General features: G+C 45.5%; 1 protein-coding gene across 1 annotated transcript in view; it reads left to right on the plus strand.

Annotated features, from left to right (window-relative positions):
- Positions 1-23310, plus strand: part of LOC126106193 (serine/threonine-protein kinase SIK1-like) — a gene marked incomplete at its 5' end in the record, with an annotated part of 543990 nt that overhangs the window by 450455 nt on the left and 70225 nt on the right. The window contains one exon of the mRNA XM_049912429.1: positions 6457-6776. Coding sequence (XP_049768386.1) covers positions 6457-6776 — 320 coding nt within the window. The remainder of the gene's footprint in view (positions 1-6456; positions 6777-23310) is intronic.

Raw genomic sequence — 23310 nt, forward strand, 5'->3', positions numbered from 1 at the left:
TCGGTTCTCCCTTATATTCCAGTCTCGTATTGTTCGTGGAAAGAAGGATTGTCGGTATGCCTCTGTGTGGGCTCTAATCTCTCTGATTTTATCCTCATGGTCTCTTCGCGAGATATACGTAGGAGGGAGCAATATACTGCTTGACTCTTCGGTGAAGGTATGTTCTCGAAACTTTGACAAAAGCCCGTACCGAGCTACTGAGCGTCTCTCCTGCAGAGTCTTCCACTGGAGTTTATCTATCATCCCCGTAACGCTCTCGCGATTACTAGATGATCCTGTAACGAAGCGCGCTGCTCTCCGTTGGATCTTCTCTATATCTTCTATCAACCCTATCTGGTACGGATCCCACACTGCTGAGCAGTATTCAAGCAGTGGGCGGACAAGCGTACTGTAACCTACTTCCTTTGTTTTCGGATTGCATTTCCTTAGGATTCTTCCAATGAATCTCAGTGTGGCATCTGCTTTACCGACGATCAACATTATATGATCATTCCATTTTAAATCACTCCTAATGCGTACTCCCAGATAATTTATGGTATTAACTGCTTCCAGTTGCTGACCTGCTATTTTGTAGCTAAATGATTAAGGATGTATCTTTCTGTGTATTCGCAGCACCTTACACTTGTCTACATTGAGATTGAATTGCCATTCCCTGCACCATACGTCAATTCGCTGCAGATCCTCCTGCATTTCAGTACAATTTTCCATTGTTACAACCTCTCGATACACCACAGCATCATCTGCAAAAAGCCTCAGTGTACTTCCGATGTCATCCACCAGGTCATATATGTACACTCCTGGAAATTGAAATAAGAACACCGTGAATTCATTGTCCCAGGAAGGGGAAACTTTATTGACACATTCCTGGGGTCAGATACATCACATGATCACACTGACAGAACCACAGGCACATAGACACAGGCAACAGAGCACGCGCAATTTCGGCACTAGTACAGTGTATATCCACCTTTCGCAGCAATGCAGGCTGCTATTCTCCCATGGAGACGATCGTAGAGATGCTGGATGTAGTCCTGTGGAACGGCTTGCCATGCCATTTCCACCTGGCGCCTCAGTTGGACCAGCGTTCGTGCTGGACGTGCAGACCGCGTGAGACGACGCTTCATCCAGTCCCAAACATGCTCAATGGGGGACAGATCCGGAGATCTTGCTGGCCAGGGTAGTTGACTTACACCTTCTAGAGCACGTTGGGTGGCACGGGATACATGCGGACGTGCATTGTCCTGTTGGAACAGCAAGTTCCCTTGCCGGTCTAGGAATGGTAGAACGATGGGTTCGATGACGGTTTGGATGTACCGTGCACTATTCAGTGTCCCCTCGACGATCACCAGTGGTGTACGGCCAGTGTAGGAGATCGCTCCCCACACCATGATGCCGGGTGTTGGCCCTGTGTGCCTCGGTCGTATGCAGTCCTGATTGTGGCGCTCACCTGCACGGCGCCAAACACGCATACGAACATCATTGGCACCAAGGCAGAAGCGACTCTCATCGCTGAAGACGACACGTCTCCATTCGTCCCTCCATTCACGCCTTTCGCGACACCACTGGAGGCGGGCTGCACGATGTTGGGGCGTGAGCGGAAGACGGCCTAACGGTGTGCGGGACCGTAGCCCAGCTTCATGGAGACGGTTGCGAATGGTCCTCGCCGATACCCCAGGAGCAACAGTGTCCCTAATTTGCTGGGAAGTGGCGGTGCGGTCCCCTACGGCGCTGCGTAGGATCCTACGGTCTTAGCGTGCATCCGTGCGTCGCTGCGGTCCGGTCCCAGGTCGACGGGCACGTGCACCTTCCGCCGACCACTGGCGACAACATCGATGTACTGTGGAGACCTCACGCCCCACGTGTTGAGCAATTCGGCGGTACGTCCACCCGGCCTCCCGCATGCCCACTATACGCCCTCGCTCAAAGTCCGTCAACTGCACATACGGTTCACGTCCACGCTGTCGCGGCATGCTACCAGTGTTAAAGACTGCGATGGAGCTCCGTATGCCACGGCAAACTGGCTGACACTGACGGCGGCGGTGCACAAATGCTGCGCAGCTAGCGCCATTCGACGGCCAACACCGCGGTTCCTGGTGTGTCCGCTGTGTCGTGCGTGTGATCATTGCTTGTACAGCCCTCTCGCAGTGTCCGGAGCAAGTATGGTGGGTCTGACACACCGGTGTCAATGTGTTCTTTTTTCCATTTCCAGGAGTGTATATTGTGAATAGCAACGGTCCTATGACACTCCCCTGCGGCACACCTGAAATCACTCTTACTTCGGAAGACTTCTCTCCATTGAGAATGACATGCTGCGTCCTGTTATCTAGGAACTCCTCAGTCCAATCACACAATTGGTCTGATAGTCCATATGCTCTTACTTTGTTCATTAAACGACTGTGGGGAACCGTATCGAACGCCTTGCGGAAGTCAAGAAACACGGCATCTACCTGTGAACCCGTGTCTATGGCCCTCTGAGTCTCGTGGACGAATAGATCGAGCTGGGTTTCACATGACCGTCTTTTTCGAAACCCATGCATCATGTAAGTGGCTCAACAAAAGGTGTCCGTTGGTTCCGTCGTTCGGTTTCGTCACATATTGGATACGTCCGGAACACTTTATGCCGACTTCCCTCTTTATTTTCATTTCTGCAGACGCCAGCGACCTGGCAGCCGTAATGTGAAAATTGCATGATGAAGCGAAAGGTTGCAGTTTCTGTTAGTAGCGCCGAGCGCCGATTACGTCAGCATTTCCCCCTCAGACATCTTGGCCCACCGCATGGACCAATCTTGTAATTTCGATTTTTGTTCAACGTTTTCAGCAACTGCTTTTGAAGAATGCCGATGTGAAGAAATAGCACAATAGTGGCGTTAAAAACTGTTTTTTTAAATGCAATTGGTGCGCTTTTTCTTCACATCGGAAATCTTGTTATTCCGTTCTCACTGCCATCAGCCAGTGCAATTGGAATTCTTCTTTGTGCCACCTATACATGCTTCAGACGGTCGAAGAGAGATATTGGACGTAATGAAACCTTCACGCAGTCAAAATACAATTATGTTCTACTACAATTTCAAAAGGTTTCAAATATTTGCTCGATGTTGTCATTTCGATGTAGATATATCTAGAAAAGTAATATCGCTGATATTTAATAACACATTTTGGAAATAATATCGATATTTATCTGCAGCCCTATATTAAACATGCCCTGGACTCACTAACACAAACATACTCTCACTGAAGGCTTTTCTCAATCCTAGTTTGACTGTGTTTTAGGATTGGGCTTTGGGTGTGTCAGTTAGGTCCGGTTTGGACCTCGGATTTGTGTTTGGGTTGTGCTCTGGGTTTTTGTTTGGGTGGGCTCCGGTTTCAGCGGGGTTTGGGTTGAGTGGTACTCTTTGTGAGCCTGAGACAGACACCTACATCCACATGCTGCAGAGAAGGTTCACCAGAACACGCTGTGACTTTGTAACAACAATTTCCAGAGGGTGGACAGTGGCACTCACAGTGACAGCGGAAACAGTGAAACAGAAGACGAACAGGAGGAGGAAGAAGAGATGTAATAGTAAATAAGAATAGGGTGCTGGCGATCCAGCCAAGGAAGCACCAAGTGCTGTACACGGAAGAGCAGCTAAATTCAATACATAGGACGAGGAATACTATTTCTTTACAACTAACCAAACTTTTTTGTTCAAATGGCTCTGAGCACTATGGGACTCAACATCTGAGGTCATCAGTTCCCTAGAACTTAGAACTACTTAAACCTAACTAACCTAAGGACATCACACACATCCATGCCCGAGGCAGGATTCGAACCTGCTACCGTAGTGGTCGCGCGGTTTCAGAATGAAGCGCCTAGAACTTTTTTGTAATTACCAATTACATTCGCCAACAATCATGTAATTGAGATGTTTCGTTTTATTTTGATTACCAGTTTCGGCATTCCACATGCAATCCTCAGGCCCCATATGCATATCCCAAAATAAACGATACTGCGTGATGACTGGGTGTTGTGTGATGTCCTTAGGTTGGTTAGGTTTAAGTAGTTCTAAGTTCTAGGGGACCGATGACCATAGATGTTAAGTCCCATAGTGCTCTGAACCATTTTTAACCAAACGATACTGTCATACAGTGTCATATATTCCTTGATGTCGTGAATTCAGTACCATATCCCAAGGGATTCATTCGAAGACTTGATTGCGACTGCTATGGCACTATCTGAAAATATCGTTTGTTTTTTAGATATGGGTATGGGGCCTGAAGATAGCATAGTGGAATGCACGAAACTGCTAGTCAAAATAAAATAAAAGCAACATCTCAATTGCACGGCTGGTGGAGAATTTCATTACTTGACCAGCCAATGTGCGCATGTTTGTGAAGGACCAGCAGAGACGGAAACTTTTTTGTTGTGACTGCCGGACGACAGCTCGAAGAAACCATTTCGAGATATTCACCACCAGCCACCATCGGTGAGGGTACTAACAAATTTCTCCACTGTCCTATCATCTTTTTATATCCTTCGTAAAACAACAAAATTTTATTTACGTTTCAGCTTTAAATTATTGTTAATTTAAAAAGTATTATTCTTGTAAAATGTGGATAAAAACAAAAGGAAAGAAAAGTACAAAAAAGATGAAAAATAAAAACTGTGAGATGTACGACCTGTTTTATAACTTCAGGTAACAGGTCTGCGGCAATAAGTAAATAAATTAACTCTGGGTTGAGTTTGTGCTCTGGATTCAGATTTGGCTGTGGGTTTGTTTGGTTGATTTGGGATAGGAGGCCAAACGACCAAGTCATCGGTCCCATCAGATTAGGGAGGGATGGGGAAGGAAGTGGACCGTGCCCTTTCAAAGCAACCATCCCAGCGTTTGCCCGAAGCGATTTAGGGAAATCACGTGAAACCTAAATCTACATCTACATTTATATTCCGCAAGCCACCCAACGCTGTGTGCCGCAGGGCACTTTACGTGCCACTGTCATTACCTCCCTTTCCTGTTCCAGTCGCGTATGGTTCGCGGGAAGAACGACTGCCGGAAAGCCTCCGTGCGCGCTCGTATCTCTCTAATTTTACACTCGTGATCTCCTCGGGAGGTATAAGTAGGGGGAAGCTTTTGTGTTAGCAGAAGAGCCAACACCGTGTTACGAGTGGAGGCCGAAATGCACGCGTTTTAGCTCACGCAGGCTGGCGTGAGGAGGGAAGAACTATACTGACGTGAGGTCTGAAACATGACAAGGAATCAGTATTCAGAAAGCGGACGTAATTAGTTCGATACTTTATTTTAATCCATTGATGATGAACGTCGCTCTTGACGGTACATGATTCACAATATTATGTGTTCAGAATACATTCTTGAAGATAGTAATTGTAGTAACTGAATATGGCGCCTTGCTAGGTCGTAGTAAATGGCGTAGCTGAAGGCTATGCTAAACTGTCGTCTCTGCAAATGAGCGTATGTAGGCAGTGAACCGTCGCTAGCAAAGTCGGCTGTACAACTGGGGCGAGTGCTGGGGAGTCTCTCTAGACTAGACCTACCGTGTGGCGGCGCTCGGTCTGCAATCACTGATAGTGGCGACACGCGGGTCCGACGTATACTAACGGACCGCGGCCAATTTAAAGGCTGCCACCTAGCAAGTGTGGTGTCTCGCGGTGACACCACAATTATCACATCCACAAGAAAACCTAAATCGGGCAAGGTAGAGGAATCTTTTTACCCATTCGCCAAGTGTACAAGTTAGGTGGGTCGACAACATATTCCTGTCATGTGACGCACATGCCGTCACCAGTGTCGTATAGAATATATCGGATGCGTTTCCCTGTGGTGGAATCGGTTGACCTATGGCATTGCGATCAAATGTTTTCGGTTCCCATTGGAGAGGCACGTCCTTTCGTCTACTAATCGCACGGTTTTGCGGTGCGGTCGCAAAACACAGACACTAAACTTATTACAGTGAACAGAGACGTCAGTGAACGAAAAGACAGATCATAACTTTGCGAAAATAAAGAAAGTAAACTTTTCACTCGAGGGACGACTTGAACCAAGGACCTCCCGTTTCGCAGCTGCTCACGCTAACCACGGGACCACGGCGCTCCTGAGCTCACATTCTCATTGATGTTGCCTATCTTGACCATGGACTACTCACTTTGTATATTTTGCTTATTTTTTTCATAGCTCCACACAACTTCTTCCTGTTTTCTCGATTGATCTGTGTTCATTTTTTCAAGGCCTATCCACTGTGCCAACTTATGACTAAATCTGAGGGGGGTGCGATGGGGAGGTTCCCTTGTAAGGACTCTACCAATGAATCTCAACCTGGCACCCGCCTTACAACAATCAGGATGGATGGGCGGGGGTTCGAACCGTGACCCTCTCGAATGCGAGTCAAGTGTGCTGACCACTGCGGCTGTGGCTCTGTGTCCGGGTGGTGTGTTCTGAGACGCGCTGTGTGTGTTTTTGGCAGTCTCTGCGCAGCGGCAGCTACGACCATCACGCGGCCATCTACCTGCTGCTGCTGGAGCGCCTCCGCCAGCACCGGTCGTCGCTGCCGCCGCTGGCCGCGCAGCAGCCGGAGCCGGGCGCGCTGCCGCCCGTCACGGCCGCCCCCGCCGCCGCCCCCGCGGCCGCCCCCGAGCGCCGCCGGCCGTCCGGCGTGGCGGAGCAGGCGGTGCGCAAGCTGGCGTCGGCCGCCGCGGCAGCGGGCGCCGGCGTGGGCGTAGACGCCGCGCGCCGCGCCAGCCTCGACCACCGGCACGACATACTGCACGACCTCGCCGCCGCCAGGTGCGTACTGCGTGCGTGTGTAAGCGCTGAGCGCGTGCTTCACTTGTAATGTTACTTATAATCAGTCTTGATTGCAAAATTTTTTATTCATATGACCGGTTTCGGTTCATTCAGAACCATCTTCAGATATGATATTTCAATTACAGCAGTAACCCGTCCAAATCCAGCTGGATTTGGACGGGTTACTGCTGTAATTGAAATATCAGATCTGAAGATAGTTCTGAATGAACCGAAACCGGTCATATGAATAAAAAATTTTGCAGTCAAGACTGATTATAAGTAACATTATAAAATCACTGATTGCTGTTATCCCAATCAGACATTATGTCTGTTTTTACAAATGCTACACTTGTGTTCAGAGAGAGAAAAAAAAAACACACACACACACACACACACACAGAACGCTTCGAGCGACTACATATTCACAGGGCCTGTACGTCAGTATCTTCTTCAGTAGCGCTACAGCCCTTGGTGAGCCTTGGCTTCTTCAACAATCTTCCTCCACACTTCTCGGTTATTTGCTGCTCTTTTCCACCCCCGGGCTCCCGTATTGGTGATATCCATTATTACCTCGTCGATCCATCTTCTAGGTCTCCCTTTTCGCCTAACTGAATTGTTCATACCTTTCATCACTAGCTTTGGAATTCTATCCTCTGCCAATCTCTCCAAGTGTCCTAGCCGTCGTATTCGCTGTGATTTCACAAATTATGTCCCTGCCTTGTATTAACTCTTGTAATTCTGCATTATAGCGTATTCTCCAGCCTACTTCCTCCCTTATTGGCCCATAAATTTTGCGTAGTATTTTCCGCTCAATGCTTCTTAGTGCATTTTTATCGTGTTCAGTCAACGTCCATACCTCTGAGCCGTATGTGATAACTGGGCGGACTAGGGAATTATACAGGGTGTTACAAAATGGTACGGCCAAACTTTCAGGAAACATTCCTCACACACAAATAAAGAAAAGATGTTATGTAGACATGTGTCCGGAAACGCTTACTTTCCATGTTAGAGCTCATTTTATTACTTCTCTTCAAATCACATTAATCATGGAATGGAAACACACAGCAACAGAACGTACCAGCGTGATTTCAAATACTTTGTTACAGGAAATGATCAAAATGTCCTCCGTTAGCGAGGATACATGCATCCACCCTCCGTCACATGCAATCCCTGATGCGCTGATGCAGCCCTGGAGAATGGCGTTTTGTATCACAGCCGTACACAATACGAGCACGAAGAGTCTCTACATTTGGTACCGGGGTTGCGTAGACAAGAGATTTCAAATCCCCCATAAATTAAAGTCAAGAGGGTTGAGGTCAGGAGAGCGTGGAGGCCATGGAATTGGTCCGCCTCTACCAATCCATCGGTCACCGAATCTGTTGTTGAGAAGCGTACGAACACTTCGACTGAAATGTGCAGGAGCTCCATCGTGCATGAACCACATGTTGTGTCGTACTTGTAAAGGCACATGTTCTAGCAGCGCAGGTAGCGTATCCCGTATGAAATCATGATAACGTGCTCCATTGAGCGTAGGTGGAAGAACATGGGGCCCAATCAAGACATCACCAACAATGCCTGCCCAAACGTTCACACAGAAAATCTGAGTTGATGACGTGATTGCACAATTGCGTGCGGATTCTCGTCATCTCACACATGTTGAATGTGAAAATTTACAATTTGATCACGTTGGAATGAAGCCTCATCCGTAAAGAGAACGTTTGCACTGAAATGAGGATTGACACATTGTTGGGTGAACCATTCGCAAAAGTGTACCCGTGGAGGCCAATCATCTGCTGATAGTGCCTGCCCACGCTGTACATGGTACGGAAATAACTGGTTCTCCCGTAGCACTCTCCATACAGTGACGTGATCAACGTTACCTTGTACAGCAGCAACTTCTCTGACGCTGACATTAGGGTTATCGTCAACTGCACGAATTATTGCCTCGTGCATTGCAGATGTCCTCGTCGTTCTAGGTCTTCCCCAGTCGCGAGTCATAGGCTGGAATGTTCCGTGTTCCCTAAGACGCTGATCAATTACTTCGAACGTCTTCCTGTCGGGACACCTTCGTTCTGGAAATCTGTCTCGATACAAACGTGCCGCGCCACGGCTATTGCCCCGTGCTAATCCGTACATCAAATGGGCATTTGCCAACTCCGCATTTGTAAACATTGCACTGACTGCAAAACCACGTTCGTGATGTACACTAACCTGTTGATGCTTCGTACTGATGTGCTTGATGCTAGTACTGTAGAGCAGTGAGTCGCATGTCAACACAAGCACCGAAGTCAACATTACCTTCCTTCAATTGGGCCATCTGGTGGTGAATCGAGGAAGTACAGTACATACTGACGAAACTAAAATGAGCTCTAACATGGAAATTAAGCTTTTCCGGACACATGTCCACATAACATCTTTTCTTTATTTGTGTGTGAGGAATGTTTCCTGAAAGTTTGGCCGTACCTTTTTGTAACACCCTGTATGTTAGCAGTTTAGTTTTTCTTGTAACAAGGCTATTTTTGAGAAGCTGCATATTTGCAAAGTAAGCTCTGTTTCCTGCTTGTATTCTTTCCCTTGTAGCCTTTCCAATACTGTTATCATTTGTTAATAGGGCTCCCAAGTTGTTAAAAGAGGACACTCCACTGAAGCATTTCCCATTGATGATTAGGTTTTTAGGGGTTCTTCTGACCTCGGATTGTAACATTACCATATATTTTGTTTGATTTTTCATTTACTATGAGGCCAATTTTTAAGGCTTCTGTTTCCATTACCCTGTATGTTTCTAGGAGTGTATTGGTATTTCTTCCTACTATAGCAATGTCATCAGCGTATGCACATATCTGGCTAGTTTTCATAAATATGGTGCCTCTTTTTTTTTATTTACGACACTATGCAGGGCTATATTGAATAGGACAATGGAGAGACTATCCCCTTGCTTTACACCTTTATTAAAGTTAAAGCTTTGACTTGTTCTGCTAAGTACCTTTATTTTGCTCTTGTCTCTGTCATTGTCATTCTGATTAGTCGTATTAATTTAGCACATGTACCAACTTCTTTCAGTACTCTGTATAGTTCTTGCTGATTTATGCTGTCAAAGGCTTGTTTGAAATCGATGAATAGGAAATGCAGATCTATATCATATTCATAGAACTTTTCCATCATTTGTCATCACAAATATTTGATCAGTTGTTCCTCTGCTTGGTCGAAAGCCACACTGATATTCCCCCAGAATGCCTTCTGCACACTTCTGTATCCTTTCATTTAATATACTTGTGAAGATCCTATAAGCTGTACTTAGCAGTGTTACACCTCTATACTTTTCTCATGCTGTTCTGTCCCCTTTCTTATTAATGGGGACTATTGTTCCAATTTTCCAATTATCTGGCATAGTTTGTTTCCCATATATCTGATATTGTGTGCTGTTCCTTTGTTACAGCCTCACCACCAGTTTTTATTAATTCAGCAATTATGCTGTCTTCCCCAGGGGCTCGATTGTTTTCTGACTTGTGCACAGCCTCTTGCAGTGTTGGCTTTCTTGTCTCATTGGTTTCATTGTCTACTTCCAGCTCCAATCTTCCCTCTTGTGCAGCTGTTCCTTCATCTTCTAGGCTGGTGCTTAGTGTATCTTTGAAATACTCTGCCCATCTTCCCACTATCTGTTCTTCCTCCCTTATCATTTTCCCATCTTTACTGGAACAGGCCATTGTTTTTGGTTGGAATCTATTCATTTTGCCTAGGGCATGATAGAACTTTCTTATTTCACTCTGTTCCTTTACTACTTCTAGTTCTTGAAATTTCTTCTTTTTCCACTCTCTTTTCTTTCTCTTGCACAGTCTGTTAGCTCTTCTCCTTAATTCTCTATATTGTCCCACATTATTTCTGGTTTCTCTCTGTAGCACTTTTGTTCTTGCCCTGTTCTTTTCCTCTATTGCTGACCTGCAATCTTCATCAAACCATGTACGTCAGTATGTTCTGAACAAATTACGAGGGCCACTCCAAAAGAAATGCACACTATTTTTTTTAATCCATCTTTTATTCTACATGTTTGAAAGTTTTACAGTGTGTAGATAAATCCTTTAGGAACAATATTTTCATTTCTCCACATAATTTCCATCCCTCTCAACTGCCTTACACCATCTTGGAACCAGCCCCTGTATACCCACATGGTAAAATTCAGGACCAACTTGTTGGAGCCACTGTTTGGCAGCGTGCACAAGGGAGTCATGATTTTCAAACCTTGTCCCACGAAGAGTCTTTCAGTTTCCCAAAGAGGTGATAGTCACATGGAGCCAGGTCAGGACTGTAAGGCGGTGGTTCAGTGTTGTCCATCCGAGTTTCGTGATCGCTTCCACGGTTTTTTTAATTACATGTCGCCGTGCATTGTCGCGCAACAGCAAAACAACCTGCTTTTGCCGACTTGGTCGAACACGACTCAGTCAAGCTTGAAGTTTCTTCAGTGTCGTCACATATGCATCAGAATTTATGGTGGTTCCACTTGGCATGATGTCCACAAGCAAGAGTCCTTCGGAATCGAAAAACACCGTAGCCATAACTTTTCCAGCAGAAGGTGTGGTTTTGAATTTTTTTCGTGGGTGAATTTGCATGATGCCACTCCATTGATTGCCTCTTTGTCTCTGGTGAAAAATAATGGAGCCATGTTTCATCACCTGTCACAATTCTTCCAAGAAATTCATCTCCACCATTCTCGTACTGTTCCAAACGTTCGCTACATACCGTTTTTCTTGTTTCTTTGTGAGTCACTGTCAACATCCTGGGAACCCACCTGGCACAGACCTTTTTTAACGCCAACACTTATTCCTTCCCCTATCCCGACGTAGCGTGACAATTCGTTCACTGTGATGAGTCTATCAGCAGTCACCAATTTGTTAACTTTCTGCACATTGTGTGGAGTGTGTGCAGTACGAGGCCTGCCGCTGCGAGGACAATCCTTCATATAGCTGTGCCCGCTTTCATCACGTAACCTGCTTGGCCACCGACTAACTGGAGCCGGCCGGAGTGGCCGAGCGGTTCTAGGTGCTACAGTCTGGAACCACGCGACCGCTACGGTCGCAGGTTCGAATCCTGCCTCGGGCATGGATGTGTGTGATGTCCTTAGGTTAGTTAGGTTTAAGTAGTTCTAAGTTCTAGGGGACTGATGACCTCAGAAGTTAAGTCCCATAGCGCTGAGAGCCATTTGAACCATTTTTGACTAACTGTACTGCGACCGACAGCAGCATCTCCACACACTTTTTTCAACCTCTTGTGGATGTTTCCCAGCGTCTCGTTTTCACAGCACAGGAATTCTATGACAGCACGTTGCTTCTGACGAACGTCAAGTGTAGCAGCCATCTTGAAGACATACTGTGACGGCGCCACTCACGGGAACAGGTTGATCTAAGTTTGAAAACAAGCGGGAAGGATGTATCTACACACTGTAAAACTTTCACACATAAAAATGAAAACTGTATCTTTACAAAAATAGTGAGCATTTCTTTTGGAGTGACCCTCGTATTAGCATTTGTCGCCTTGGTTGAGCATGTGTCTTGATGCGCAGGGGGGGCACAGGATCCCCCACGGGTCTTTATAACATGTTCATGTGTGATGGTGTCCTGCTGTATAGCCAGTCATGCTGCACTCGCCTGGTTCCGACGTTCATCTGTCGTGATTGGAACTGGGTGACAATGCTGCACCCGCCGTTCCCACATTTTCGATTGGCGACATGTCTGGTGTTCTGGAGGGCCATGGCAAAACGCTGACGTTCTTAACACCAAGAAGTTACGCGTTCGTGCAGAAACATGTCGTGCGTTGTCGTGCTGAAAAACGACATTTGTGGAGCTGTGCGTAAAAGGGTACGGCTGTGTGTTGCTGGATGTCAGTTAAGTGTCACAGTGATCACAGTGCCCTGGACACGCACCAACTGTGATTTTTGGTGTACGCAATAGCACCCACACCATAAGGCCTTAAGCTGCCGCTGTATGTCTTGCGTGAATGCAGTCACTGTGATGCCATTCCCCCCTGTCTGCAGCCATCATTTTCAAACAAACAGAACCTAGATTCGTTTGAAAACACTATCTGATGCTATTTCTGTCCGTTGTGACATAGATCGATACGCCATTGCCGTCTAGCATATTTCTGCGTATCCGTCAAATGTATGTAGAGAAGAGGCCGACGCGCAAGTAATCCCAGAGAGTGTGAGACGTGTTACACTGTTCCAAGGTTGGGCCAGAGCCGAGGAGGACGCAGATCTGTCCTGCAATGCGATTCGGATGAGGTGTCGACCATCTCGGGGGGTGGTCTGGCTGGTGCGACCTGACCCATTTCGTCGTGTTCTACGGCCTTCCGTGAACCATTCTGCCCACACCCGTTGCACTGCCGGAACACTTTGTTCCACACGAGCAGCAGTTTCTCGGATGGATGCTTCACATTCTCTCAAGCAATAATAGGCCCTCTTCAAAACCCACTTATTCGATGGCACCGTTCGCACGTATGTCTGCAAGGCATCCTACATACACATTTGCTCAAGCCACACTGATCCATTACCTTCGGTTTATGACGATAAGAAGAGCCACAGCATATTTTAATGATAGGTGATGCTGGGCCGCGATATCGATGTTGACCTCTAACACGCGGGCCGGCGTGGTTCAAATGCTAATAATGTCTGCAGAACATACTAATGTACACGTCCTGTAAATATGAACGTCCTATCTCTACTCGTTCAAGGTGTTCTGGTTTTTTTGATCGTTAGTGTACTTGTGTGCTCTCTATTAGATCTTTAATGTTGTTTTTATCTACTGTGCGAAAACTATTGTGCTTAAGGCCTTTACATATCACATTTAATTAATTACTGTTGAAGCGTATATCTGTAGTTTTAGAACTTTGTCAAAAAACCTAGTTTGTACGTCAGAAGCGATAGAAGGGGATTTCACTGCATTCTTTGAAATCGGGGCACTTATCTTTTTCTTACGTCTATAACTGAGATGATAGTACGGTACTAGTTGACACAATAATTGATATAACCTAGAAGTAGTATGAGTACACGAACAGTACGGTTAGGGCGTAGCTCTAAAGGTGTATTGTATAGTTCGCCAATACTACCGGTAATCCCACCATTTACTACGTCATTTCTATAGTGTACTACCACAAGCACCGAAGTCAACATTACCTTCCTTCAATTGGGCCATCTGGCGGTGAATCGAGGAAGTACAGTACGTACTGACGAAACTAAAATGAGCTCTAACATGGAAATTACGCGTTTCCGGACACATTTCCACATAACATCTTTTCTTTATTTGTGTGTGAGGAATGTTTCCTGAAAGTTTGGCCGTACCTTTTTGTAACACCCTGTAGATAAGCGATTTGACGGAGAGGGTGGGCAGCAATCTACTGTTGTTTGATGATGATGCCGTGGTGTACGGTAAAGTGGCGAAGTTGAGGAACTGGAGGAAGAAACAAGACGACTTAACACAAAATTTCCAGTTGGTGTGATGAATGGCAGTCAGTCCTAAATGTGGAAAATGGTAAGTTGATGCGGATGGGTAGGAAGAACAAACCTGTAACGTTCGGACACAGTACTATTAGTGTCCAGTTTGACACACTCAAGTCGTTTAAATATCTGGGCGTAACGTTGCAAAGCGATATGAGATGGAACGAGCATGTCAGAACTGTGGTAGGGAAGGCGAATGGTCGAATTCGGTTTATCGGGAGAATTTTAGGAGAGGACGGTTCACTTGTAGAGGAGAGCGCATGCAGGATGCTGTGCGACCTACTCTTGAGTACTGCTCGAGTGTTTGGGATCGGTACCAGGTCGGATTGAAGGAAGGCATCGAACCAATTCAGAGGCGGTTTCCGAGGTTTGTTACTGTCCGATATGCTACTCCGGGCGGGTGTAAAATGAATGTGCGCAACGGAGAATAATAAACGCTGAAATGAAGATTTGGCCCTGTCTGACTACCCCCTGAAGCAGATCTTAGGATCTCTTAATTCTATAAATTACAATCTAAACATAAATGAACGACGAAGGCAACTAATACTACTAAATGATAAACGTTGTTCCTGCTTGTATATTTATTGTAGATAAAAAAAGCCTCTATATTACAAAGTTTACATTTTCTAAGTAAACTTACTAATCAGTTGCCCAGCTCTGCCCTTATTATGCCTGCGCGGTCTAATACCAATAACGCGAAATGACTGACATCATCTACTTACCAAACATTAGAAGACACTACTTTCAAAGATGATCTACGGTGGTGTGGAACCTCAGTGGGAATAAACTAACCTGATCACAGCTGTTTACCTTTTATAGCCCTAATAAGCCGAAGCAATTTGCGATATCACCGTATGTATTGCGTCCGGTGCGTCAAAGTGATGGTTCTCGTACTCGTCTGCAACGATGGAAGAACTGCAGCCACAGTAAACTCTTTCAAACGCTAGGACGTCAGAAGGCGGTCCTCCGTCTAATATACTGTAATACTGTCTTCTCCTCTGTGTGTTCTACAGACGAGAAACGCCAACTCCCAGCCACAAGGATGAAGTTCAGATAAAGTCTCGTATAGGCAGAGGAAGTGGTCTCAATTACTGAACGCTGCGTACTCAATGACGACTTTCAACCCGGAGGTGAAGTCCAGAATCGTACAAGTTCGCAACAGTACAGTGCCTAACCGTTCTTACTATAAACTCTCCTGAGAGCAAAGACAGCAAGTCCGTCCGTACCAACAAAGCTGATATCGAGCGACCGTCACACACGGGCGCTCACAACTTAAGACGTCGTCTCTCCACCGCTGGCCTCCCAGCAAGGCTCAGCTCCCCACCATCGCAATTCCGAAAACGAATCATATTCCCGAAACCACGGAATATTCTCCCTGTCTACAGATTCTTCCGAACGCCGACCAACCATATTTTAGTCTTTTGTCGTCCAGCGCGGAAAGTTTGCGGCGAAAAACCTATACACGTACAATGGTACGCTTCTGAGTAAAAATCGTTCTAGGCGCTTCAGTCAGCGGTCGCAAGTTTGAATCCTGCCTCGGGCATGTATGTGTGTGATGTCCTTAGGTTAGTTAGGTTTAAGTAGTTCTAAGTTCTAGGGGACTGATGACCTCAGATGTTAAGTCCCATAGTGCTAAGAGCCATTTGAACCATTTTTAAAAATCGCTGGAAGTAACCCAGCCTGCGTGGTTTCCGAGATGCCGCTTCTTCGTTCCTCGCACCTGCGTCCAAAATTTGCAGTGTTTGTAAGTATTATGCGGTTATCCTTCCGGCCCTACTACAATAGCGGCCGGTCGCCCCTGTATTGTGTCTTCGCGCTCAGGCGTCACGACATCCATCTAGCTACTTCCTGTGTTTAAGCAGGACCAACACACCTGTGTGGGCCTTCCATCCGGGGCTTGAGTTCCGCCTGCCGTTTCATCTCCACTGGCGTTCCAACCTTTACTAGTATAGGCAATCATTCATTACGCCGTTCGGATACTAAAGACACTCCGTCACCTTTCATCCAGCAAGCGTTAACAATTATTTACAAGGCGTACGTGACAGTGTCAGGCTCCTTTATGTATTACCTAATTATGTTTGTAGACAACGGCAAAGTATGTGGATGGGTGCTTGTTAAGTTGCGAAATTATTGCCACCTTACAACTGGTGGGTTCGAACAACACGTCAAGTGCCAGAATGAGATTTTCACTCTGCAGCGGAGTGTGCGCTGATATGAAACTTCCTGGCAGATTAAAACTGTGTGCCGGACCGAGACTCGAACTCGGAACCTTTGCGTTTCGCGGGCGAGTGCTCTACCAGCTTAGCACGACTCACGCCCCGTCCTCACAGCTTTACTTCCGCCAGTACCTCGTCTCCTACCTTCCAAACTTTACAGAAGCTCTTCTGCGAACCTTGCAGAACTAGCACTCCTGAAAGAAGCGCACACTCCGCTGCAGAGTGAAAATCTCATTCTGGAAACATCCCCCAGGCTGTGGCTAAGCCATGTCTCTGCAGTATCCTTTCTTTCAGGAGTGCTAGTTCTGCAAGGTTCGCAGAAGAGCTACTGTAAAGTTTGAGAGGTAGGAGACGAGGTACTGGCGGAAGTAAAGCTGTGAGGACGGGGTGTGAGTCGTGCTTGGGTAGCTCAGTTGGCAGAGCACTTGCCCGCGAAAGGCAAAGGTCCCGAGTTCGAGTCTCGGTCCGGCACACAGTTTTGATCTGCCAGGAAGTTTCTACACGTTAAGTGTTGCGGAGATGTTTCGGGAACTCAAATTGGAATCCCTGGAGAGAAGGCGATGTTCTTTTCGATTGACAAAATTTAGAGAACCGGCATTTGAAACTGATTGCCGAACGATTCTACTGCCGCCAACATACATCGCGCGTAAGGGCTGCGAAGATAAGATACGAGAGATTAGGGCTCATACGGAGGCATATACCAGTAGATAGTCGTGTTTTTCCCTCGCTCTGTTTGCGAGTGGCAGCGGGTATCGGGTAGCCACCGCCGCTCATGGTTTGCGGATTATATATGCAGATGTAGATGCTTGAAATTGTGCTTAAAGTTTGTAGGAAATCGCTAAGTGCTCTAATTATGAAACACACGATGAACATAGTCTGGATAATTTGCGCTTCGTTTGTAGCGAAAGCGAGGGTTTCACGCATCTAAAAACTTATGTCATATCTCCTGTGCTGTGTGTCGTACACTGATACAATTCTGCAAGTATAGGACATACATCTAGCTACTGTCTGAAAAGTGTGTTCCGAATAAAGTTTGAAGTAAAGCAGTAATAAATTAAAAAGTCGTGCATTATGTTTTACTGCCCGGAATTTTAATGAAAAGCTAGTTTTTCACGCATCCAAATGTATATGTCGTTATATCTCTTGTACTGTGTGGCGTACAATGATGTACTTTTGCGAATACCTTCAGTGGTAAATGTGGATATTGTCTGCCAACTGGGTTGCGAATATAGTCAGTAGTAAAGAACTAATAAATTGAAATGTCATGTCTTGTGCTTGAACAGCGAAAATACAGCAAGCGATAAACTTTTTTCCTGTCAACTTTTTGTGGGGGACGTCAGCGAGAAAAAGTTTCGTAAGGTTTTGAAATTCTCTGTTAAGTTAGTTGGAAGTAACTACATGCTGTCATTCTCAAATAATAGATGAATATAGTCTGGGTATTTGCGCGCTGTGAGTTAAGCTGCCTCGAGACAAACATGCAGTTACCTGAAACTTCCTGGCAGATTAAAACTGTGTGCCGGACCGAGACTCGAACTCGACTCGAACCCGAGTTCGAGTCTCGGTCCGGCACACAGTTTTGATCTGCCAGGAAGTTTCGTATCAGCGCACACTCCGCTGCACAGTGAAAATCTCATTCTGGAAACACCCCTCAGGCTGTGGCTAAGCCATGTCTCCGCAATATCCTTTCTTTCAGGAGTGCTAGTTTTGGAAGGTTCGCAGGAGAACTTCTGTAAAGTTTGGAAGGTAGGAGGCGAGGTACTGGCGGAAGTAAAGCTGTGAGGACGGGGCGTGAGTCGTACTTGGGTAGCTCAGTTGGTAGAGCACTTGCCCGCGAAAGACAGAGGTCCCGAGTTCGAGTCTCGGTCCGGCACACAGTTTTAATCTGCCAGGAAGTTTCATATCAGCGCACACTCCGCTGCAGAGTGAAAATCTCATTCTGGATACAGTTACCTAACTCTACCACTTGTCTCACTGTGTTGAATCTTTAACGTAACGTTATACCCCTTAATGAATAGGACAGTAATTTAAATTTTTAAAATTCGGGCCTGTTATTAGGCGAAATATTGAAAACCAGATTTTTGTTGGCCCTGGAAGCCTTTAGAATTCAGGGCCTGCCAAACGCTACACAGTGTGCAGACGTGCGGAAGAGCTGCACATGTGCGAAAGCGGCATCTGTTACTAGACATGTGTCCTAAATGAACGGCGGCGGCTCCACCTCCCTGTTTATGTGGTACACGCAAGAGCTTGTTTGTGAAAGATTTTTCTCGGTGATGGAAATGAATAAATCAAGATTTTGATCAAACGTAAGTGATTAAAATCTTCGTAGCTGCTTGCGTTTGTCAATGAGCCGTGCTTTTTGCGCCCGATTTTAGCTATATCATTTATCATGACCAGTGATAAACGTATTTGGATTTATTCCTTTCATATTTAAAAATTATTGTTTACTAATTGTGCATTATTGCCTCATTCTGCTCCATGTTACATTATTATTAGGAAAATTGGTCATTAAACCGATTGTTCCAATGTATACTTACATTTAGTATTAATGTGTGAAGGGCTGCGCTCAGCTGAAGTCGATAACACGTAACATTCATCTAATTGTGGGTTATTATGCAGATTTCAGACGGAACTGACGAAAGATATAGCAATAATGGTATTGAAATAACAGGTGATCGTCGAGAGGTCTGCGGTTATCATTCTGTTCAGAGGTCAATGAGACAGAAATTATGTGGGTGTAACTGAGGGCACCGAGAATTAGTTATAGGAAACCTTGCATTAGTTTGATGTTATTTGAAATCATGAATAAGGTTCGTTGGAAGTCGCTAAGTGCTCTCTTTCTTAAATACCAGATCAAAACATTAGGCGTATTTACGTGCCGTCAGTCAAGCTGCCTTAATAAAAACCGACGGTTGTTAACTGTATTGCTTGTCTTACTGGGTTAAACTGTTAACATGAAAGTAGACGTCTCAATGAGCAGACTGTGACAGTAATGTTTAATACGCGAAATACCTTCCCATGGTTGGCTTGCAAGCTGTGGAAAGAGCACTAGAATTCGCCGGTACAGAGTATCCCAGCAAGTGGATAAAGCGACATCTGTGCGTAGAAACATGCACTACATGAACGCTGACGGCTGCGGCGTGCACGCTGTGACCCCGAAGTTGCATGTGCAGGAGCACCGCACGCGTGCAGAATTTCTGGCCGGCCCTGCTTTAGATAGACAATTTGCAACTCGTTCTGGGATAGCGATTTAGTATTATAGAGGATTTAGATAATAAGGATGCTTGATTGTATCGTTTAGCTGTTCATATTTAGTAACTCCTCTCTGTCTTCTGTCGACCTGTACCAATTACAGACCTATCGAATCGTGACACCCTAATGCAGACCTACCGCCGTTATTGCAACACCACACAGCACCTGTTCAGCTCCAGTTATCGTTTGCAAGAGAGCGCCTTCTCAGTTTGAGGACTCTCTTTTGCGCATAGCATCCCGGGAAGGCGGCGGGCGTTTGACGCTTGGCGCCAGGGGCCACGGAATCGGATGCAGCTGTTGACCCCAATCTGGACCGCCAGCGAGCCGAGCGCCTGATTGGCCCCGTTCGGCGCCGTCTGACCAGTGACCAGCCGAACGATCGGGTGAAAGCCTCCTCTACGATGACCGACGGCTCAAGATTCCAAAGACCTCTCTCGTCAAGCTGGTTGCTCTCCCTGGTGGGAAACATAAGGGAAAATCCCCTTCGCACCCCTCTCATAGAGGTTTGGAACTATTCAGGGTGTTACAAAAAAGGTCCCCCCCATGAACCATGGACCTTGCCGTTGGTGGGGAGGCTTGCGTGCCTCAGCGATACAGATGGCCGTACCGTAGGTGCAACCACAACGGAGGGGTATCTGTTGAGAGGCCAGACAAACATGTGGTTCCTGAAGAGGGGCAGCAGCCTTTTCAGTAGTTGCAGGGGCAACAGTCTGGATGATTGACTGATCTGGCCTTGTAACATTAACCAAAACGGCCTTGCTGTGCTGGTACTGCGAACGGCTGAAAGCAAGGGGAAACTACAGCCGTAATTTTTCCCGAGGACATGCAGCTCTACTGTATGATTAAATGATGATGGCGTCCTCTTGGGTAAAATATTCCGGAGGTAAAATAGTCCCCATTCGGATCTCCGGGCGGGGACTACTCAAGAGGACGTCGTTATCAGGAGAAAGAAAACTGGCATTCTACGGATCGGAGCGTGGAATGTCAGATCACTTAATCGGGCAGGTAGGTTAGAAAATTTAAAAAGGGAGATGGATAGGTTAAAGTTAGATATAGTGGGAATTAGTGAAGTTCGGTGGCAGGAGGAACAAGACTTTTGGTCAGGTGATTACAGGGTTATAAATACAAAATCAAATAGGGGTAATGCAGGAGTAGGTTTAATAATGAATAAAAAAATAGGAGTGCGGGTTAACTACTACAAACAGCATAGTGAACGCATTATTGTGGCCAAGATAGACACAAAGCCCATGCCTACTACAGTAGTACAAGTTTATATGCCAACTAGCTCTGCAGATGATGAAGAAATAGATGAAATGTATGACGAGATAAAAGAAATTATTCAGGTAGTGAAGGGAGACGAAAATTTAATAGTCATGGGTGACTGGAATTCGTCAGTAGGAAAAGGGAGAGAAGGAAACATAGTAGGTGAATATGGATTGGGGGGAAGGAATGAAAGAGAAAGCCGCCTTGTAGAATTTTGCACAGAGCATAACTTAATCATAGCCAACACTTGGTTCAAGAATCATAAAAGAAGGTTGTATACCTGGAAGAATCCTGGAGATACTAAAAGGTATCAGATAGATTATATAATGGTAAGACAGAGATTTAGGAACCGGGTTTTAAATTGTAAGACATTTCCTGGGGCAGATGTGGATTCTGACCACAATCTATTGGTTATGAACTGCAGATTGAAACTGAAGAAACTGCAAAAAGGTGGGAATTTAAGGAGATGGGACCTGGATAAACTGAAAGAACCAGAGGTTGTAGAGAGTTTCAGGGAGAGCATTAGGGAACAATTGACTGGAATGGGGGAAAGAAATACAGTAGAAGAAGAATGGGTAGCTCTGAGGGATGAAGTGGTGAAGGCAGCAGAGGATCAAGTAGGTAAAAAGACGCGGGCTAATAGAAATCCTTGGGTAACAGAAGAAATATTGAATTTAATTGATGAAAGGAGAAAATATAAAAATGCAGTAAATGAAGCAGGCAAAAAGGAATACAAACGTCTCAAAAATGAAATCGACAGGAAGTGCAAAATGGCTAAGCAGGGATGGCTAGAGGACAAATGTAAGGATGTAGATAGAGGCTTGTCTCACTAGGGGTAAGATAGATACTGCCTACAGGAAAATTAAAGAGACCTTTGGAGAGAAGAGAACCACTTGTATGAATATCAAGAGCTCAGATGGCAACCCAGTTCTAAGCAAAGAAGGGAAAGCAGAAAGGTGGAAGGAGTATATAGAGGGTTTATACAAGGGCAATGTACTTGAGGACAATATTATGGAAATGGAAGAGGATGTAGATGAAGATGAAATGGGAGATAAGATACTGCGTGAAGAGTTTGACAGAGCACTGAAAGACCTGAGTCAAAACAAGGCCCCGGGAGTAGACAACATTCCATTAGAACTACTGATGGCCTCGGGAGAGCCAGTCATGACAAAACTCTACCATCTGGTGAGCACGATGTATGAGACAGGCGAAATACCCTCAGACTTTAAGAAGAATATAATAATTCCAATCCCAAAGAAAGCAGGTGTTGACAGATGTGAAAGTTACCGAACTATCAGTTTAATAAGTCACAGCTGCAAAATACTAACGCGAATTCTTTACAAACGAATGGAAAAACTGGTAGAAGCCGACCTCGGGGAAGATCAGTTTGGATTCCGTAGAAATGTTGGAACACGTGAGGCAATACTGACCTTAAGACTTATCTTGGAAGAAAGATTAAGAAAAGGCAAACCTACATTTCTAGCATTTGTGGACTTAGAGAAAGCTTTTGACAATGTTGACTGGAATACTCTCTTTCAAATTCTGAAGGTGGCAGGGGTAAAATACAGGGAGCGAAAGGCTATTTACAATTTGTACAGAAACCAGATGGCAGTTATAAGAGTCGAGGGGCATGAAACGGAAGCAGTGGTTGGGAAAGGAGTGAGACAGGGTTGTAGCCTCTCCCCGATGTTATTCAATCTGTATATTGAGCAAGCAGTAAAGGAAACAAAAGAAAAATTCGGAGTAGGTATTAAAATTCATGGAGAAGAAGTAAAGACTTTGAGGTTCGCCGATGACATTGTAATTCTGTCATAGACAGCAAAGGACTTGGAAGAACAGTTGAACGGAATGGACAGTGTCTTGAAAGGAGGATATAAGATGAACATCAACAAAAGCAAAACGAGGATAATGGAATGTAGTCAAATTAAGTCGGGTGATGCTGAGGGAATTAGATTAGGAAATGAGACACTTAAAGTAGTAAAGGAGTTTTGCTATTTAGGGAGTAAATTAACCGATGATGGTCGAAGTAGAGAGGATATAAAATGTAGACTGGCAATGGCAAGGAAAGCGTTTCTCAAGAAGAGAAATTTGTTAACATCGAATATAGATTTAGGTGTCAGGAAGTCATTTCTGAAAGTATTTGTATGGAGTGTAGCCATGTATGGAAGTGAGACATGGACGGTAAATAGTTTGGACAAGAAGAGAATAGAAGCTTTCGAAATGTGGTGCTACAGAAGAATGCTGAAGATAAGGTGGGTAGATCATGTAACTAATGAGGAGGTATTGAATAGGATTGGGGAGAAGAGAAGTTTGTGGCACAACT

This window comes from Schistocerca cancellata, chromosome 10 (genome assembly GCF_023864275.1).
Source record: "Schistocerca cancellata isolate TAMUIC-IGC-003103 chromosome 10, iqSchCanc2.1, whole genome shotgun sequence".
Lineage (NCBI taxonomy): Eukaryota > Metazoa > Arthropoda > Insecta > Orthoptera > Acrididae > Schistocerca > Schistocerca cancellata.